Source organism: Sciurus carolinensis, chromosome 8 (assembly GCF_902686445.1).
Source record: "Sciurus carolinensis chromosome 8, mSciCar1.2, whole genome shotgun sequence".
Classification (NCBI taxonomy): domain Eukaryota; kingdom Metazoa; phylum Chordata; class Mammalia; order Rodentia; family Sciuridae; genus Sciurus; species Sciurus carolinensis.
The window spans coordinates 97,645,134-97,667,558 of NC_062220.1; the positions used below are offsets into that span (position 1 = coordinate 97,645,134).

At 38.3% G+C, this 22,425-nt stretch overlaps 1 protein-coding gene across 1 annotated transcript in view; it reads left to right on the forward strand.

Moving 5' to 3' along the window:
- The window catches only part of Pou6f2 (POU class 6 homeobox 2), a 463,599-nt gene that overhangs the window by 328,072 nt on the left and 113,102 nt on the right, over positions 1 to 22,425 (forward strand). The window contains exon 5 of the mRNA XM_047561027.1: positions 20,491 to 20,903. Coding sequence (XP_047416983.1) covers positions 20,491 to 20,903 — 413 coding nt within the window. The remainder of the gene's footprint in view (positions 1 to 20,490; positions 20,904 to 22,425) is intronic.

A 22,425-nucleotide genomic window follows, 5' to 3' on the forward strand; every position in this document is an offset into this window, starting at 1 on the left:
GGTTTTCCATACACCATTCCATTTTAGCTTTAAAACACCCATGTGGACATGCTAATTTTTCTAATTATATAGACAAAACACCTATGGTTTGTTAAAATAATTTTAGCAATTTTACCAATATTAAAAAGATTATTTCATCTTCTTGATATTTCTGTCCTATGAGGAAATCCTGCCAGTTAAAAAGGAAGGAGTTGGTTGAGAGCAGATTGAAGAGTCCTCCTTGGATTCAAGTTCTGTGTTCTAATAACATTGGAAATAATAGAATTAATGGCACTGAAAGTAATAGTAATAGCAGTAACAGTACTAATGGTAGTAATAGAAATCTTAGAAATAACACACCTCTATGCACTGACTGGGTTCCATATTCATCTTGCCGCCATTCAATCTTACTCTTTGAAAAGTTCAATCAACCAGTACCATTCAGGTCACTGAGCTTACAGATTTAAGTTTATCTTGTTGCTGGTGACCTTCTAAACACTTATAGGGACTTAGTGTATTGACCTCCTTTTTTAACCCTAATACTAACAAAGCATAATTGTGATCTTATTCAAAGCTGCCTTCCATCCCCATCTCTACCTGATCTAGGCACTCAAATGAGAAGATAGGGCAACAAAAAGGATCTCTCAGAAAAAAATGGCATATCCTAGGAACTGAGTTAGTACCTGAAACCCTCTGGGTTCCTATCTAGAACCCAGTGGTTGCAATGTGAGTGAGTTTTGCCTTAAGGTGTAGGGAAAATCCAGCCTGGAGACACCAAGCAGTCCACACACTGTTTACAAAGTTCTCTGTATCATTTCATTGTAAGCTTTAAGATTTGGAAGCACTTAAGTTAGGCTAGTACACACATCTCTTGGAATTGACTCCTCGGAAAGACTAGATTTCTTGATGACCTTCCTAAATTTGGATCTGCAGACATTCAAAGTATAGCTATGCATTGCTTAACAATGGGGATATCTTCTGAAAGGTACATCCTTAGGGTGGTTTCATTATTATATGAACATCTCAGAGTCTATTTACACAAACATTAATATGACTACCATGGTGATAGAATCTTATGAGACCCACACCATGTATACAGTCTGATGATGACTGAAATGATCGTTTGTCTAACACAAGGCAACAGATTCCTCCACCCCAATGCTCCACACCATCCTGTTTGCTGTGGTTGTCACAATTGTACATTTCAGAATAGAACTTAATTTTGTCAAATGCCTAGCAATAAAAAAGGAAACAAAAATCTGACAATGTAGATTTGAGTCTTGGCATATTCATTCTCATAAAATTCTTTTACTTGGAAAAATAAGGGGCGAATCCAAAGGCACATGGGCAAGCTTGGCCTGAGATTGGAAAATCTTCCCATTAACTTGAGGTTGTCTCAGTTTGAGAGGGAGGATTCCAAACAAAGAAGCAGAAGTTCACCTTCCTTCTCTCGAATATAAGCAAAATGTTTTACTCCGGAACAGGAATTTCTCTTTCTCAACCTATCCCTCTGCAATGAGCCATGCTTTATATAGAAGGAAGTAGGTGTCACCCAGTTGCTTTACCAGGCCTTGAATGCACTGAAGGGAGAAAAATTTCCCCTTGGATCCCCTAACTCAATAGCATGTAAAACTGACTCCCAGTTGGCTGGACCTAGAAATCGGCTGTCTACATGATTGACACTCACTGATGGTTTGTAAAAAGGTTGTACAACCCAGAGAGAGCTTGCAGTCCTTCTTTCATATTCCAAATTTGCTTTGGAAGTAATCACAGTACCTTGGAACATAGTAGGCACTCAGTGAATACATGTTGCCTTAACAAATGAAGATATATACACAGCTCAGCTTTTGTACCAATGATATTTTTCAGGTTTAATAATTTATGGTCAAAGATGAGACATAATAAATTACCATGGGGATATTTTTTTCACTTTTATTATCTTAGAAATATTTCTTTAAGAAAAAAAAAAACTTTGATAAGCCTTTCTAATTACTTCACTCATCTAATTATGTATTATATTTACAAGGTTTTTTTTGCACAGTGTTTATAAATTTTAATACATAAAATCTATTTGATATTTATTAAACTTAGTTTCTCCAGCTATGGTTTGGCATTATACAAAGCATCTTAATGACACAGAGTTTAAAGATTTTTACAAATTGAAATGTGATAACTTTGTCTCCAAATATTTTAATTGCCATAAATTTTCTTTAAAATATACATTAAATGCTTGTTTGACACTCTAAACTTTCTATAATCTCATATCACAAAACACATATAATATATTAAATAGATAGGAAAAAATCTAGTTAGTATATAATACTTTGCTCACCATTAACAGCTTTATAATGTGAATGCATATACTGACTTAGAAATCCAAGCTTTTGAACCCAAAGTACCTCTGAAATTTTAATGTATTGAAGCAAATAAAATCCCAGTATAAAATTGAATTTTGGGTTGAAAATGTCAAATGCCTAAATATTTTGGATAAAAGAAATGTAAAACAAGATTTGGATCATGTACAAAACAAGGACATCCTATTAGTCACTAAAAGTACCTTTCTGCAGAATTAACAGGTTTATAATTTATCAATGGCATCACCTCCCCTTCAAAACTCTCCCCAAATATCAAACTGTTATTTACCAAATAATTTAAATTTCAAATAAGATAAAAGGATTTCAATAACTATATAATCATTTCTATCCTCCATATACAAAATTTCTTAAAGTCATTCAAAACAGAGGCTAGGTAGAAATTTTCCATACTGTGCTTAGCAATCCCATAACTGGCCCTCACAGGTGGTGCCTTACCAGGTATGACCAACAGGACCAGCTCATATCAACAATATGGATACTCATGGCATGGATTTGAAAGGCAGCATTTCCAAATTGGTATTTTCCAGAGAGGAAAGTAGAAGGTAGAAAATTCCAGTGGTTGAAAGTTGAAAAGAAACCACATGGAGGCATAAAAAAGTAAAAACGAAATATTACTAGAATTAAAAAATAAATAAATAAACTAAGTAACTTGGGGAACCAGGACATTTCAAATCCATATGGACTCCTATAACATATTTCTTAGTTACATAGAAAACAGATTCCATTTCAACTTGGAATGGATGTGTTGGAGAGGCAGACTTCCCCCTCCCCCAATTATGTTGCACAACTAAGGTTGCTATTCAGTAAAATCAGTAGAATAGTTAATCATTCAATGACTTGAATATGCAGTGACAAGAGGCTGAATAAGTTGTTTGTGAATAATGGAGAAATGCAGTTAGCCTTCTAGACCCTGAAAAACACCTGCATGTCATAGGCAGTAAGTTGTTGTAAGTTCATAAAGGAATGCTGGTATACCTAGCTCCTATTCACATAAACCTGGTTGTGTGGTTAATTAAAAAGCATTTTCTGCCTCCTAAAAAGGGAATGGGAATAGCTAAGTCCTTCTTTAATGGAATTTGTTCACAGAGCTAAGTATTCAGGCTAGATCTCAACCAAATCATGTAGATATTTAAGCATCCTAAATAGCAGACTGAGTAGTCACATAAAGAAGTTGATTTTCAGGAATGTCAGACTCTCAAGGGATTCACTATCCAAAAAGGCTTATCACAGCTCTAGAACAAGGACAGCGGTATTCTAATGCAATCCAGTGTGCCTAACAACTCTGAAAGAGATGTGCACTACCACAACTATGCTGTCACATCATTGTACATATTGTGTGTAGAAAGGGGGTCAAAAAGGCTACAGAGAAAGATTGTCCCCAACTTACCACCATTTGACTTAACAGTTTTTCAACTTAAAGATGGTGCACAATGAGCATTCAGTAGAAACCAAACTTTGAATTCTGAATTTAGACCTTTTTCTAGGCTAGATAAAGGCAGTAGGATCCTTTCTCTAGATGCTGGGCAGTGGCAGCAAACCGCAGCTCCCTGTCAGCCACACAAGGGAAAGAGCCAATATTCCACAGTGTACTGTGTTGCCATGATATTCAATAAATCACATGAGCTTTTCAGCACTTTATTATAAAATACACTTTGTGTTAGATGATTTTGTCCAACCTCAGCTGATAATGTAAGTGTTCTGAGCAAGTTTAAGGTAGGCTAGGCTAAGTTATGATATTCACCTGTAAGACATATTAAATGCACTTTTGACACAATCTTTTCCAACTTATGATGTATTTATTAGGACATAAGCCCATCATGAAGTTGAACTGCATCTGTATAGGACCATGATAGTGAGAAAATCAGAGGTGGCAGTGGAAGGGTGGTGGAGGCGACCACTGTAGAAATCAGAGCAAATCATGAGCAAAAGTTAAGTGTGAGCATGAAGTCAAATGCAGGTAGAAAGTGAGGTTATTTATGATAGGAGAATAATGGGAGCCAAAGCTAGAAACTGAAGTTGGAGCTAAATGGTAAGAGTTTTGATGTGAAGCATGAGGCTATGCACTTATTTTGGAGAAGTGGAGAGATGATGAAAATCAATAACCAAGAAAATATATTAATATATCACATTGTATGGTAATTGGGCATTCATGTGTCTGTTTTCCCAGATAGAAGTGACTGGAGTATGAGAAAGCAGAAGCCAAGTTTAATTCATGTTTACAAGTTCAGCTTCCTGCATGTTCCCTGGCAAATGGTAAATGCTTCAATTTGTTTTAGAGTAAAGAGGGAAGATGGATAGAAAAGAAGGAAGGGAAGAAAGTAGGGGAAGAAGAAAGGGGGAAGGAGCAGGAAGAAAGAGAGGTGGGGAGGATGAGTTAAGCTTTAAGAGAAAGATAGAGAGGAGACCATTGCATGGGTCCAGGCAAGCAACCACCAGTGACTTCATGAGGGGGGTGAGTAGCCAAAGGCTATGAGATGCTATGTAGCCATAAAACTTCAATTCTCACCTTCCTCTAAACAGTGCTTCTGTAACCTGCTCATGATCAGTATTTAATGTTTTAATTCATTCTAAGAAGAAAGCATCTGGTAGGTATTGTTTTACCAGCACTGTTCATGAGTTGGTGCTCATTCATCCTATGCTTTTGCCCAGTTTCCCTTATGATCAGAGCAGGCATTTGCTGATAGGCGAGAAGCAGAGTGTGGCCATGGAAAAAAGGAGATGGTAACTGACCCGTGGGGGCCCCTGCATCCACACTGAGACTCTGCCCGTCTACTACCACTCACTCAACAGAGCAGCACATCTGTTATGCCTGACTGATGTTCACATCCTGCCAGCCCAAACATACTAAAAACTTGACCTTCAACTCAAACCCCTTAATCCATATTCTCTATTATGTTCTCTCCAGATTGGGTGGAATTTGGGTCAGCCTGGGTTAGGATGACATTTTTTCTCTTCTAAGATTAAGATTTAATCTGTCCATCTGAGACCCACCTGAGGCATGTTCTGTTTATCCAGATAACCTTTCTGGGCATTCTAAGCTTGTCATTTCCTCTTTGACTACATTTTATATACATATTTCATGATGCATTTATATAGCACACTTTCAAATCCTGAATCCTTATGGGTCCTCATTTACTTCCTTTAAATAAGTAGCTAGTTTAGAAACAAAATTACCCTACAGAATTCTTAGAGCCTACCTCTAGATGCACCATGGTAGCTGCCTTAGTCTGTATAGTTATAAAAAGGAATTCAGAAATCTGACTGTTTAAAAAATAAATCTGTAACATTCTCCAAATCTAATTGCAGCTCCTTACAAGCTTAGAGATCACATGATTTGCATGTTGTCTCCAAGAAATTTGAGCAATGGATCTCTTTAACTTCAGGAATTCTCCCCTGATATCTCTTGTGAGCCAAACCAAAGCAAGCATGTGATACCTGCCAGGTATGAAGAACAGGCTAAAGTGAACAATTGGCCAATCAAATTACAGTTTTCTACAATGACCATTTTTAATTATTTAGTGGCCATCTATTATATGCTGATTGTTGGCAGAGAAGAAAGGAAGATTTCAAAAAACAAAAACAAAATCATGAATGAAAAATTGTTACCTTTCTTACGAAGCTATTTGGCAAAAGAAGCAACCAGGGACACTTCATTAATAAAGTACAAGGCACAGCATGATATCACTTCATAGTAGTACAAAGGAGATCAATTCTGACTATAAGGGCACCAGCCCTACCTTGAAGGACAGCTGCTACTCAACTCCAGTTCCCATACAAAGCTGTGTTGCCAGATCATCTGGATGGTTCTTTAAAGAAAAATGGACAACACATACATTGTGGAGGCACTACTGATCTTTCAATCTATCAACCAAGTCAAACTTCTTAAATCCCTGCTTCCATAAGTTGAGAGTGGAGTATCCCTGTCTGCTAGCTGTAGGCAGCCGTATGCCACCAACTTCTACCTCTGAACTAGAAGTGAGGGTTCTCAGAAGTGGTTTGGATAGGTCCAGAAAGAGGGTTGAAGGCAGAGCATATTTATTCCCAAATATTGACTGAGTACTATGGTGCATTTATTGTCCATGGCAACTATCATATATCCCCTTAAGAAAATTTTGGGATAATCCCATTCTAGTGGAAGAGGGACACATGGCATGTGACTTGATATCATTAATCAATTTAATGAATGAGAGAAAGAATGGCAAAGGTAAGAGATTAGAAGCCAATTAACAGTCTCTTTCAGTGATCCAAACAAAGCATAATGAGGTTAAACTAAGGGAAATGAAAAATGAAAAGAAAGCAATAAATATGGAAACTATCTGGGAGATAGAGCTTGACTTTGTGAGGTCATTAATGCCGTTCGCTACATTTTTCTGGCTCTCCCCCTTATGGGAGCTGATAGGATGGCACCTTCTGGTCTCATGTTTGGTGCAGCGTGACTAGAGTTGGCCAAAGAGTGGTGACAGAGTGGTGGGGTTACTTCCCGGCTGGAGTACTTCATTTCCTCCCTCAAAAACTCTCTTTTCTTCTGACATCATCCTGGTAATGTTCAATCAAGGTAGTGACTATGGACCCCTGTTAGTGTGGGCACCTGGTGAATCCAATGAGATCACCCTCCCTGCCAACTTTCCACATATAAAGAAATAATTTTCGTTGAACTAAGTCACTTAAGATTGCCTACTACTACAGCATAGCCTACCCTACCAATACATTTGTGTTTACCTCCTTTTTTTTCATACTGCAGTAAACAAAGTAAAAATAATATTCCCCCACGAATAAGATCAACCAGCCTAGCAGAAATCCAAGATATATTGACAGAAACACATTTGCACTCACAGGTGATGTGACAGTAAGGACATCCTAGTTCTATTAATATTCCAGCATCTATGTCTTTTTATGAATTTTCCCAGGATTCTTTTCCTGATGACTTCTCTCTGCCAGTAGATTTTATCAATATGCAAGTGTTTCATTACAACTATTAGTTGTCTTCGTTTTAACTTAGTACATATGAAAGGCTTTGAAATGAAGTATATGAATTGAATGACTGATTTGCACATCAATATAAAATAAACCAAATTACCCATGCAGTGTATTCATTTTCCTACTAAAGAATTCAACTGCAGAGATGAAAAGAGAAATAAGAATGAGAATAGTAATGATATTTACTATGTAACTTGAGTAACTTTTAACATTTTACAGGAGAGTAACATTTTTGCCCTATGATGTCATTTTATGACAAGTTTCTTTTCAAAAATCTGGAATAGAATTGCAAATCTGGCAAGAACATGTTTTAATTCTTATATCTCAAAAGACAAAAATAGATGTTGCTTAAAGGAAGTATTGTTATTTATTGTGAAGGCTAAGCAAAGCCAGGACACGTGGTCCTAGACTCATATCTTAGATTTCTTCATCTGTAAAGTGAGAGGAAATATATACTATCTCTTCTCAAAAAATAAGCAAGAACCAATGAGGTAAGATCTATAAAGCTTTTTGGCATCCCTGAAGCTGTTGTACAGGAACAAATTGAATTGCCTGTTTAGAGAGTTTAAAGTTCAGCGTAGATAAGGAAGGTTTGTGGTAATACAAGGAAATTAAAAAGGGAAGAACATAGTCAGATTCTTAAAAGAAATCTCTTGCTATACACTTTAGCTTCCACAGTCTTCTAAAGGAATCAGCCAGCACATCTTTGTCACTTAACTTTTTTTTAATCTGAACTGACAGATCACTGGAGAATAACTATAGGGAATAATCCCCACACTGGCAGGAGGGGATGGATTAAATCAACCATGAAAATAAGCACTGGCCCATGTGTCTATAGCCTAAAAGAAATTTGAGTGAACATAGTGCTGTGTTTAAACCAGGCTCAGTAGCCAATGAATCGCCTGTAATATTTTTCTCCTGCAAATCTTCATTTGAAGCAAAAGGCAAATGCTGATTGTTTTGAAAGCCAGGGTGCATCATGCTTTGTTTGCTAAATTTTAAAGAATTATTTTCTTGTTTTATTAGCATAGAAACATACAACGTACATACTTCATTCTTTTCCCCATATCCACAGCATCCTTTTTGTAACTATGGTCTCTTTTCAACCTTAATAAAAGAAGTAAAAATTTCATGATAAAAATCATGCTCAATAAATGTTGACTCTAATTTAAAAATTTTAATCTCCAGCGGAAGGTGGATTGGCCTTCTTGGAAGAGATCCCCAAGAATGTATTAACTGTTTTTTCACATTTTCATATGGTGAAAATAATGGGAGTTGATTGTTACATGAGCGCTTTTTTGAGCTGCTTTCCTCTTTCACACAAATGTACTTTCTGTCCTTCACCTCATGTTCTATCAATAGAGTGAGGCATGGATAATGGCGTACTGTGAATCTCAGACCTCTCAAACACACACACAACAACAACTTGATTATCATATACTGGAGAATGAACACGGAAAATTGACATCCAAAGAGCATTTCATCCTTTCTGCAGTATTCTTCACCAAGTCTCTGCCAAACTTCATGAAGGAAAGATACCAGTCGTTATGGAGGGTTAGGATTCTCTGGGTAAATTTGGTCTCATCTGTTGAGCAAATGGATTTCAAATCAAAAATTGATGTTTCTATATGCAGTATATAGATTCCCTACAGGTTATGCAAACATCAATAAAACAAAATCAAGGAACACATAGAATCTATCCCCAGGAATTCACTTTCAAATGCACGTTCAAATCTTATGAGTTCTATTTGGTATTGTATTAACTCCTGAACAAGACTTTAAAATTCAGTGGAAACAGGCAGGTGGGAGTTATTTCAATCTATTTTTTTTTTTTTTTTATTCTTAAAGACGATCTTACTTAGAAGTTTAGTATTAATAGAGCTGCATTTTCTTCTTTTACTCATTCTACTCATATGCTTATTTCAGGAGCAGTTTGATCAGCACCAAATTCTTCACAGCTTAAAAAAATAAAATAAAAAATAAAAAAATATCTCCAGTAATGATGATGCTTTTCCCATAACCTGGGGAGATCTCAGCAAGGCCCCAGTTTGTCCTAGATGGTCACAGAGAATTCCAGCCTCAGTTTCCCACCTTTGCACCCTTTAAGGTCCTTTTTTATATTTCTGTATTTTTTTTATTTCTTTTTACATGTTTTTCTTCTTTTCTAGCATATTATCTGAAACAGTTTGCCTTCAAGGAAACTGAATTTATTAAAAATCCATATGCACATACTCCCTTAACTCATTTATACAATTTTACAAATCAAAGATATGTATTAAATAAACTTAAATTTTTCCTTTGGTAAGAATTAACCTGTGTACCACACTGGATAGCCTGATACATGGATTAGTCCGTGAAGTCTTATTAGGGATAAACTTAAGAATTTCATTAGGCATATGCTTATTTTATGTTGAAAATAGCTCATCAATTCCTCCAGAGACCCTGATATAAAGCTCATAAATTATATATGAATATAATTATATAAATGTATATGTGTGCATAATATATAATACATTAATATTATATATAAAATTATAAATATATAATCATATATTACAATATGATATATATGTGTATGAGTGTGTGTGTGTATATATATACATATGTGTGTGTGTGTGTATATACATATATATACACACACACACACATATCTATACACACACATATCTATACACACACATATATAAAGAGACAAATAAAGAGAGGGTCACAAGGACCTAATATGACTATCCTTGGAAATTCATATCTTGTCTTATCTCCCTAAGACAATTCCCTTTTCTTAAGAGTACCTTAATGTAGCCTGCTATATACTATGACCACCTCCAATAATAATTGTAAAATATGTACATTGATTACAAGAATTATTTGATTCTTGGGCACTGAAGTCACTTGCCCACATGGAAAGTAGGAAGTTCCTGAAGTGGATGCCCCATCCCTGCCTAGAACAAATAACTCACTGATATGGGAAGATAGAAGTAATGGAGGGGCACTTCAGATAGTACAGGCATAGGTGCAATTTAGACTTCTGAGCTCCCTGGAATCAGATGAGGCTGGAACTTCATACTAAATCTCCTCCTTGCTTGGACTTGCTGTCCTTCCTGGCTTCTCCTAGGAGCCCTTTCTTAATAAATTATTTGCACTTGAATCCCTGGCTCTGGGTCTGAATCTGGGAGAATCCATTTTGGAAGACAATGCTTTATAAGACTGTTGAGAAGACCAATAAAAATTAATGTCAAGTACTTAGAGTGGTACCTGGTGCATAAAACTTGTAGTTATCATACATGATGTAGCCACAGTTTTAACACTGAATTTTTTAAAAAATTAATCAATGTAATGCATACCTGTGGTTAAAAGTCAGTTCAGTCCAGAGGGTTTATAAAGACATTCAGAGTTCATAGCTATACTCCTCACACCCTCAAGATTACTTCACCAGGGCATTCACATTGAATCATTTCTGGGGTTTAGCCTCTAAACTTCTAAATACTGAACTTCCAACTGATCTCTATTCTGGTTTTGTTTGTTTAGACACAGGATCTCGCTGAGTTGCTTAGGGCTTTACTAAGTTGCTGAGTCTGGCTTTGAACTTGTGATCCTCCTGCCTCAGCCTTATACTTTAGCAAATGTTCATCATACTGCATTTTACAGCATAATTGGGTGTTATAGTCCCAAGCTGCTGGGAATTACAGGTGTGAGCCACTGCACCTGGCCTTGATCTCCATTCTTGATCTATTGACTCATGTATTATATGTTCATTTCCTGCTACCAATGTATGATGGTTTTGCTCACTTTCTCTTCTTCTCTCTGCTAATAGAAGTATAGCACATATGATACTATAATTGCATATTTAAATCTCTATTTGTTCTTCCAACTATAGAAACATCTCTTGGTTCCCCATTTATCACTCTGATTCTCACTTCCCCTCCCCTCACTCTCACCAACTTTTCATTTTTACATGATCAGGGATGATAGCATTTATGTCCTCATTAAATCTTTCATGATTTGTTCATATAGGTTGCTCCAAAAATTGAAAGTCAGTTACACCACTCTTAATTTCAGTATGGCTATCTTATTATTTCCTGTGGAACCAAGAACATGTTATGATCAAATTGTCCTTCTTACTCTGTTTTAATATCATTCAAGAAAATTATCCAAATGGAACAATCTTTTATACTTCATCAAATGCTCATCATACCACAATTTATTGCATAATTGGGCGTTATAGTCAGCTTTTGTGTTGCTGTGAACAATATGCCTGACAAGAGCAATTTACAGGAGGAAAAAGTTTGATTCGTCTCAATAGTTTGCAGAGGTTCAGTGGGTAGTTGGCTGACTCCATAGCTCTAGGCCTGAGGTGAGGTAGAATATCATGGTGGAAGAACACGGCGAGGGAAGCAACTCAGAACATGGCAACCAGGAAGCAGAGAAAAATCTTGCTCGCCAAGGACAAAAATATAAAGACATAACCCCAGTGACCTACTTCCTCTAGCCCACACCCTATCTGCCTACAGTCATCACCGAGTTAGTTCATATCAGTGGATTAATCCTCTGATTAGGTTATACCTCTCATATTCTAATTATTCATCTCTGAAAATTCTTGCATGATCTCACACATGAGATTTTGGGAGACACCTTATTTCTAAACCACAACATATTGTATATTTCATTCATCATTCTTGTAAACCGTACACTTTTTTCTTTCTTTTTTTTTTGTTTTGTTTTGTTTTGTTTTTGTTTGTTTTTTGTTTTGGGGGTACAGGGATGGAACTCAGGGGCACTTGACCACTGAGTCACATCCCCAGCCCCATTTTGTATTTTATTAGAGACAGGGACTCCTCATTGAGTTGCTTAGTGCCTTGCTGTTGCTGAGGCTGACTTTGAACTCACGATCCTCCTGCCTCAGCCTCCCAAGTCTCTGGAATTACAGGTGTGCGACAACATGCCGGTTCTGAAGTTCCTTTAAGCCATCTTTTTTTATATATACGAAGAAACGTGTGCTTTCTTAGGAAGTGAAATCTTAACATATCATCTTTTCTATAGCATTGAATCCATTCAGTTTTTCTTCTTGAAGTTCAATCAATGGTTTGTTCAAATTTGAAACAGCTGCTTCATAACTGGATTGTGACTTTCCTGAACAGCTTTTGTTTTTTATGAAGTTGCTAGTTTCTTTTTTTTTTTTTTACATTCCCAAATTCTTCCCAAATGTCTACCGTTTTATCACTTCTTTAGCATCCCATTCTTTTTTGCAGATATTTCACCAGGGGCCCTTACACTCTGACCCGGATTGGTCACTGTCTAGAACTGCTGGACAGTGTCATAGTGGGGCTCCCTCATGACGCACTTCAGGTTGCCACACACTTTCCTGGAACCTAGGTCTTCATCTTTCTTAGTTTATTGTTTCATTTATTAATGTACTTATTCAGCTTGTAAGGAAAATTATATAAAGAAAAGGGTCCTAAACCTTTGTAAGTTCCAAAAATCAGACTTACTTTGATCATGCTTTTGCCAGATAATTTAGCTAGCAGAGGAATTCTTGATGGGAGTTCAGTCTCACTCAGAAGCTTTTTGTTGTTGTTTGGTTTGGTTTGGTACTGGGGATTGAACACTGGGCCACTTTACCACTGAACTATATCCCCAGCCCTTTCATTTTTTATTTTGAGGCAGGGTCTTGCCAATTTGCTGAGGGAGGCCTAAACTTGCAATCCTCCTGCCTTAGCCTCCTGAGTCACTGGTATTCTTTCTCAGAACTTGGAAGGCATCACTCCTTTGACTTTAGCTACAAACTTCTACTAATGACAGTCAATTGCATGGTAATAATGCTAGTGTGATTTACATTTCTTTGTAGATAGACATTTGTTTTCTCTACAAAATCTTTTTGGATTTTGATATACATCCTTGGTGTACTTCAGTCCCATGTGCTTCTTTTTTTTTTTTAATTTATTTTTATTGTAAACAAATGGGATACTTGTTGTTTCTCTGTACATGGAGTAACTCTTTATCTTGGTTGGCACTCATTAGGAATGGAAGGATTCCTAAGGACTTGGAGAGTAGTGGAGAGCTCAGTGTATTGGAGTGAATTTGTGGACAGACAGGCCTCTTTACAGTAAATGAGAGAAGCACTTAACTTTGGAGTGCCAGATCCACATTAGAAATCCTAATTTTTCTCCATACAGGTTTTTCAATTTCTTTAGAAGAGAACCTTTTCATTATGTTTCAGTCATTTTAGGCATAGCTATGCAGTACTCTAAAGGCGGAGATGGTAGGGAGGCCATCCATGGTAGGGAGCTCTTCCATGAAAAAGGGTCAGCAAATCCCTCTGGGAATCCAGAGCCACTTGCCCCTTCTGAGTCTTTAGCTTCTCTGACATGCTGGGCAGGTCAGCTCCTCCTGGAGTAGCCCTGCCAAAGCTCCTTCCCTCTGCTTCAGGGCACATGTTTTCTCTTTCATCTTTCCTATTTAATAAAGCATCTGAAATCTAATGTTCTGTCTCAGATTTAACTCTTATTAAATGTACTCCAACAGAGTGCCCCCCAAAATGTCAACAAAGGTAACAGTGATTAATGAATTGCTCTAATTTCCAAAAGAAGGCACTAAAGAACAATTGATTTCTGGCGGCTTCTTTTCTTTTCAACCCATTATTTGTTTCTTTGTATCCCCTCTCCTCACCCCAATTGGTAGAACAAATTGTTCAAATGAAGTTTCCTCAAAGTTTTAGAGGGAGATGGATTAGCAAGTTGCTCTGATTCAAAGTCAAGGGAAGAGCTGCTCCCTCCCCACTTACGTGATTCAGTAAGGGCTGATGGGAGCCCCAAGGGCAATGGCTCCTGATCCCCAGGGATGGTTCTTTAGAATGCAGATTTGCTCTACTCTCTGGAAACTACTGTCCTAACAAGCTCCCTTGGTGATTCTGGTCCACAATTTGAGATAGGCCGCAAGAGTTGGTGGAAACAACCAAGCTAAGAAAAAGGTCTGGGTGACTCAGGCTACTGATGGAAATTTGTAGGGATATTTTCACTGGAAAATTTTTTTCTCTTTGTTTTCCCTGGACATCTCAAGAAACACTCAGAACTCTGCCTTACATGCAAAAGAAGCAAAAAGACAGATTAAGGACATGTGTAGCAATATTTTTGGAGCTGATAACACTGACCATATGTGAGATGTTACACATCATCATCTTTGAGGCAGAATTGATTTTGCTTGTTTCTGACTGTTGCCAAGAATAAAGGCAGATTTCCCAGCAAGTTTTCACCTTCTGTGCTTTTTCAAAATTCTCAATCCCCAACTATCTACATTTTTTTTCCATCTGCTTTGCAAAACTTCTGCATGCTAGTATAGACTAGAGATGTCCTTAATGAGGACACCAGAGATGGTTCCTGGTTCATTCACTTTAGATGTTAGTATCTAATGCCTGTGTGTGGATGTCCAATTTAGTAACTCAGATTCTTCCTGTTAGGTTGTTTAAGAGTCTATTATTCCTTCTTCTAGAGATTTTAGTGGGCCACAAAAGTAAACAATAAATACAGACCAAGGAGACAAAGACAACATGAGAAATCATGAGATCCCTTTTCACTGGTTCATGGGCAGTGAGTTTTGTTTGTTTGTTTGTTTGTTTGTTTTAATGAGCCTGATCTGAAAGTGACTGCCCCCAGCTGAGAACAAATCCAGCTAGAGAACTCTCAGCTGCCACAAATGATCCTCTAGGACAGCAGGTCACAGAGTTCTGGGGCCAATACAACCTGATGCCCACTTGCTTCCCTTAAAATGCAGAGTTTGAGAATAGTGTTGCCACCACCCCATGTCTAAGCAGGGAGGAAACACTGTCTTGCCATCAAGACAATTTGTGAAAAGAATAGAGCGCACTGTGTCCCTTCTCCTCCTCATACCTCTTACTGTCCCTTCCTACCACCTCCTTCCCACCCCCTCATATGTCTCTGTTCCTTATAATAACTCATGGCTATGGTTCTTACTCAAATTAGCATCTTTATTCTCAGGATGCACATTTACATTTCATGTTAGCAGGCTTTAAAAAACATGATTTGCCTGTAGCAGAACCAATATTATTATATGTGTACAAAATTTCCCAGGAGCTGAACAATTCATCACCAAGGAGACATCCTTCAGTTTAGTCTTCGGAACTAGGTACCTGCACCACCTCTTCTCAAGAGCACAGCCATGGCGTAACTTGCTCTCTGTCTACAAGTGAGCAGTTTCTTTTGTTCAAACCCTCAGGGAGGAATAGGTTGCCCCACCTGTATATGTAATTCTGTTATGCTAACAGGCTTTGGAAGTGCAGACTTAAGACAGAGTTGCTCAGAGAGCACTCACAAGCTGTGCAAACTTGAATCTCCTGTGGCTCCATCAGCACAGCCCTTGCTGGTGGCTGCCCTGTGTACTCAGGACCACAAAGTCCTGCAGAGCAGAAGAAGATTATTTCGTTCTCTTGTGGCACCCCAAGGCAGTGTATCTTTGTCTCCAGTGTATGAATATAGGAAGTGTTCTTTAAATTTGAATACACACATTTAAATTTGGTCATTTTAATAATTTTAAAATGCACAGCTCAGCAGCAATAAGTACCTTCCCAATGTTGTCCAACCATCATCATTAGCCAGTTCCAGAGCTTTATCATTACCCCCAAAGAAAATCCATACCCCTTAGCAGCTATTCCCAATTCTACCTGCCCCCACAACTCATACTCCAGAGGCCACTACTGTGCTGTCTTTGTGTATGTACCTATTCTGGATAGTTCATATCAGTGGAATCATACACTATGTGGCCCCTGGTGTCTGGTTTCTTTCATTCAGCATCATATTCTCAAGGTTGTTTATTTTGCTTTTACTGGGTACTTTTTCTCTCCTAGGACCAGGTTTGCACCAGGGGACTGGGCTAAGGGTGAGTTTAGAGAATTATTACAACCGTACTTTTTGCAGGGATCCTGGTCATTTTCAAGGATAAGCCCTGCCCACTTCCTTCCTCTTCAGCACGAGTCTTTTCCCCTCTGTACACATTTCCATGAGATTACTCTAATTTCCAGATAAGCCCAAGGTATGTAAGTATCAGCAGTAAGTCAGAGCTTTCTGCTACTGCTCAGCAGACCCTCAACCCAATCCAGCACTTTGACCACATACGCCTAAACCCAAAAAGCCCAAGAAAATGCTAAGTGGAGAACTGACTAGAGTTAATATAACAGCATGATGTTATACCTTGGCATGAAGTAGGAGAGGGTGTTGCTAACAACCACACTTCTTTTAGCATTTGATTACCATTTTGCTTTCTGTCCCTTCCTAAGCATGGGACACATTCTAGAATCATTCATGAACTTGTTTTCAAATGCAGATACAGTCAACCTTTTGTATCCTCTGGTTCCACATCTTCAGATTCAACCATCCATGGTTCAAAAATATTTCTTAAAAAATATTAAATTTTTTTCTCTGTCATTATTTCCTTTTTTTCTTGTCATTATCCCTAAACAATGCATACAGCAAATACTTATATAGCATTTACATTGTATTAGACATAATGAGTCTCAAGAGACGATTCGAGGCATACAGTAGGACTATATAGATTATATGCATCTACTAAACTGTTTTATAGTAGGGACTTGGGTATCATGGATTTTGCTATCTGGGGGGTTGCTTGAACAGATCTCCCATGGAAACCAAGGGACAAGTGTATATATGATGTTTTTGACTCTCGAATCCCCAAATCCCTTCAAGTATAACACAGATGTCTCTGATGGTGTGGCTCTATTTAAGTGTGGAGTTTACTGAGGACACCTTTATCAAACATTTAAAATGGGAAATTGTTTATCAAACATTAAAATGGGAAATTACTAGAAATATCAAAAGCAAACGAAAGGAGAAATACAGAATTCTTAGCTACTCCTTTTTCATATTAAATTATTTATTTGGGAACTTTAAAGTCCTTGGAATTTTGCTTTGTGTTTCCTTTTTAAAACTGTAAGTTTTTAAATTTTCAAGATGTATTTCTGTGCAGCTCTTCTTTCCTCATAGCTGCTGTTATTGTAGTTAAATTTCACATTTCACATTGGCCTACAGAGTGGATAGTAACCAGATCTAGGAAACAATCATAAAAGGACATAAATACCAGGGACAAGTAAAAATCTTTAATCTTCATGCCTATGGTCAGAGTTTTACCCCAAGAAGCATCATTTTATCCACCATCTTTCTTTGTAGTTCAAATATGCCCTTGAACCTTCCTAACTTCAGGCACTTTTAAAAATTCTTCTGTGTCCATATGTCACTATGCCTTATAAGATGAGCCATTTAGAGGCACTACATTTTCACTTTTTTTCTTTCATTTTCATATTATTGAGTAGCTTTGGCATTTTTTAGACCAGAGTCATGTTCTTATACATTCCCCTCATTGCCCTTTTTTTTTTTGCATCCACTATATACCTGAACGCATTTTATTTTCCATCTTTTTTTTTTTGCTTGCAAATGCCAAATTAGTTTATGTAACTCAAAAGGGTTTTGCTTAGGTTTATGCCTTTCCAGTCAAACTGCTGTTACAGGAAAGAAATATCCAAGCAATGTGAACTCACCGATATAAAACATCGAAGACACGTTTGGGACCCTGTCTCATTAGTAGGTTAGGGTCTGTTGCACCTACTCGTCTGCCAATATCTATCTGCCAATATTCCCCAGTCTTTCCTGTTTCTCAATGTTGATTTAGATAAATGCTTTTCTAACCAAAATGAAACAGTATGGTATTTAAGTCAACCGTGAAAATAAGCACTGGCGTATGTGCCCCCACTTGAAAAAAGTCCATACAGGCTTGATTTGAATCAGGCAAGAGGCCAAATGCAATCAGGTTCCCAAAGTCTGTCACTCCACCAAAAGGAAGAGGAGAGGATCCCCTAGATTGCAGAAGACCTTGAAAGGCCGGAATTGAGCTGGGTGCCCAATCTTCCATCAAATATGATTTTATAGAATAGGAAAAGGGAGAGGGTGGCAAATGAGGCCTTCCTCTTCAAGTTCTGATAAAGGGCACAATGACTGGGTAATTTCTAGCTTATCTCTACCTCTACAGTCCTGTTACAAGTTCCAGGTCACACTGGGCTTAGTGCAAAACTTACCCTGAAATGTTCAAATAGACACAGAGAGATTCAGTGACCTGATGAAGACTTGCTATTCAAATGGCCCATTGTGGATGCCCTATATGATACCTGAGATCACAGAATTGGTCATTGGTGTTCCCAGAAAAAGTCAAACTATCACTTCACCAATATAATTTTATCTTCCTAGAAATAAGCCTGATTTATATGTTTGAAATCTGACTTACAAATGTTAATTAGGAGGATTCGAACCCTCACCCTTTTTACTAGGTAGGCTCCCTACCTTTGTTGCACTTTAAGTTACTCAAAACTTCCCTGAGTTTGAGACAGTCCATTCTTAGCACTGCATCCACCTAAAAGTTATGCTGTCTTCTGGATGTCTCCCCAACCTGACATACCCTCTCTTCCTTCACCTCACTATTCTAAACCCTGTCTGCCCACGTGGCACATCTGCCTTGTGCACTGCTTTGGCCTCTACAACCCACAAAGGATCCTGTCTCTTTATTCTCCCAATTCAGTCCTTTTGGTCAGTTTCACACTATTGACTACTTCATCCATGGACAGATATGCATGAAGTATCTAAACTTCTACCTTTAGCAGAACTCTGTAAGAGGCACCTCCAAACCAGATTGTTTTTTATGAATTAATCTTATTTAGATTGTGAACTCTCTGAGGCAGGACTAGCTTTCCTTTTTAAATTCTGCACATTACCTGGCACATTACCAGTGCCTAGCTGGTATTCAATAAATTTTACAAAATGAGCTTTAGCTTTACAAAAATAGTCACTGGTTAACTCTCTTACAGAGAAAGTTCCTCAGGTGCCCTCATTATGTTCAATGCACATGTATATTTCAAGAACACAGTTGTGTGAAGGAAGGTGTATCATATGCCAAATCATATCACATGATTTTCACTAGAATTTTTTAATGGGCATTTTTCAAAATAGGAACTAGTTTTATGTTGCAAAAGGGAGAATTATTGCTTTTGGAAATCTTGACTAACTGTAGGTAGAGGAGAAGCAGAAAAACTTTGCAGCTAAGGCCTGCTGGTTCAAGGTTGCTCCTTATACCAACGTCCATGGGCTTGTTAGAAAGCGTGTAGGCTGAGACTTAGGCAAAGAAGGAAGTGAACTTGATTTTCAGCAGTAACTTTCTCTAGTCCATGCTTTGGCTTCCTGCAACAGAAATTGTTCAGTGCTAGATGGACATAAGAACAAATTTAATGTTCTCAGTACTAAGACAGCTTAGCCCACCAACTCTTGCCTTTCATATAACAAGAAAATCTTGAAAGATAATTTCATTCTTTCAGTTCCTTGCCGGTCCGTGAGGTGCTTTAAAAGAATTACTTTTAAAGGGGTTATGCAAGGAATGGAGATTATTTTCAAGTACACTCTAATGTGTCGAATCATCACACTACATATTTCAGTCACCTACATTATTCCTCTGGTTTGGGGGCTCTGTCTTTTTGATCAGCAGGCAAAAAAAAAATTAAAAATTACATGTTGGCAAAATGGAGAGGCACATGCATGAGAAACTATTTTTAAGAAAAAAACACACTATAGAAACATGAAACTAAGATGTCTAAGCAGATTGGTAGAGGTCTGAATAAAGAGTGAAAATGGAACCATTCATGGTATTGATGATGGATGAAAAGGAGAATATAACAATTTAGTGTTCTGTTTTTAACTCCAGTCAAGCATTTACCAAAGAATTTAACTGGTTGAACTTTGAAAATCTACATCAGATTTTGGCCTGAGTATATTTCACAAGTAGTGTGGAAAGGGAGAGAGGGAGTCCTTAAAAACATCTCTGTTCCTCATATACCCCCTTTAAAAGGGACGCTTTTACAGCAATTCCCACTGCCTTTCAGAGGAAATGTCTGATGTATTACATTCTGCTCCGAATTTGTAAAAATTTCCCAAGAAGTGATTTTATTTCTCCCAGGACCTCACAGCCCTCTTAAACACTAGAGCTTCAGTGGAAGAGGGCAAACTTTCTCTAAAGGAGGCCCTTCTAGCTTGCACCGGTCAAGTCATCAAGACACAGCAGGATGTTTTTGTCATGTTTGTTTCACTCTCTTTCCTTACAGCTACCTCATCCCTGAACTCCCAACTGCAACAGCTCCAGCAGCTCCAGCAGCTCCAGCAGCAGCAGCAGCAGCAACAGCAGCAGCAGCAGCAGCAGCAGCAACAGCAGCCTCCTCCAGCGCCAACCAGCCAGCACCCACAGCCAGCCCCACAGGCGCCCTCACAGCCCCAGCAGCCTCCACAGCCCCAGCCCACCCCGCCCCAGCAGCCGCCACCTGCCTCCCAGCAGCTGCCAGCTCCTCCGTCTCAGCTGCAACAGGCGCCTCAGCCCCAGCAGCATCATCAGTCCCACTCCCACCCGCAGAACCAGAACCAGCCATCTCCAACCCAGCAGAGTGCAAGCCCCCCTCAGAAGCCCAGTCAATCTCCGGGACATGGCCTTCCGTCGCCGCTCACGCCACCCAATCCTCTACAGGTATGATTTCCAGCCACCCCCCAAGGAGCACAGAGGACCTTCCATGGTGCCGTGCCATCCCCAAAGGCAAAGGGCCAGCACAACTTAGCATCCAGTTCTGCAGCGTTTAATTCAAATTGATCTCTTAGACGTAGGGAAGAGGAAGCAAATAGCAGGCAGCTGGGGATGCATGTAAACGAAACAAATAGAAGCCCACTGATGTTGCCCTCCAAAGGATAAATGTTATCTCTTTCCTTCTGTGAGAGGCCAGCTCTGTAAGTGCACTTGGAGCCTGTAATAATTCCATTTTATGATACTTTTTGAAGGCAGCAAAGATAGCATCCAATTAAAATTATTACTAGCACAGTTTTGTAGCCCCGTGGAGAACTGCATCTACTGTCCATGAGGCATGGTGGTTATTTCTCTATATTATGAATACAACAGTGGCTTACCTTAAGTACTTTCTGCTCTTTTATTTTTATTTTTCTAAAGACTCTCTGGGGTTAGGAGGGCAAAGAAACTTAGCCCCAGTCTTACGTCCCAGATTCCAACCATTAGTCCACAGACTTGTTAGTGTTAGAGCCTCAGCAAATATGCATCTTTATAAAATAATAAAGCTGCTATATATTTCCTTTATTACTGTGAGGCTGAGGGTACCACAATGGATGCTTCAGGTTAATCACAAAAGCTCATCTTTCACTTACCACCACTGAGGAAGAAATAGAAGCATTCAGGAATATTTAAGTTTAGACTTCAGAAAAACGTTCTTCACATAGACACCCTTAAAAGAAATTAACTTCCCAACATAATGATTATGATGTCAACACATCAGATCTAGAAATTAACAGTTCAGTGGAGCCATCCAGACTCTGACTTACATGATGATGAATTCTGCAGTAAGAGTTCAGATGATTTAGTATGCTCAGAGTTCAGTGACAAACTCCAACGCGGTGAGCAGTGAGTGTGCTCATTTGGATACCAATTCACCCTTCCTTATTGGTGGGCCTTGTCCTGTCCTCCCCAACTGGAGGATGGCAATAGAGATGGTATTCGTAGCTACTGAATGGGGAAATAATGCACAATCAAGATAAAAATTAAAAATAAATCTAAAAAATAAAATTAATAAATTAATAAATCTAAGAAAAAAAGATATTCATACTCAAAGAGAAGACAGGTGGATTAGGGACTTAGAATGTTGGACCTACTTTATTTGTTGTCCCATATCTTTGTCCCTTTTAACTTGGATTCTCAGTATGGTCCAAAGTTTTCCTGGGAGGTGGTGGGGAGAGCACTTGGGTGAGATGAGTAATTGTGTTTGGCACTTGGGCCAAGGCAACTTCCAGTATGAACATTTTCCTGAGTCAGTTGGAGTAGTAGTTTCACAAATCTTAACAAGGAAGAGACAACCTAATACCTTTGACATGGCCCTGAAATGAACATAAGCTTAAAAAGCCTTCACTAGACACTTGACATCTAAGGAGAGAGGAGGTATAATCAAATTTACAAAATGCATAATTAAATCAACCCTAACATTTTCAACATC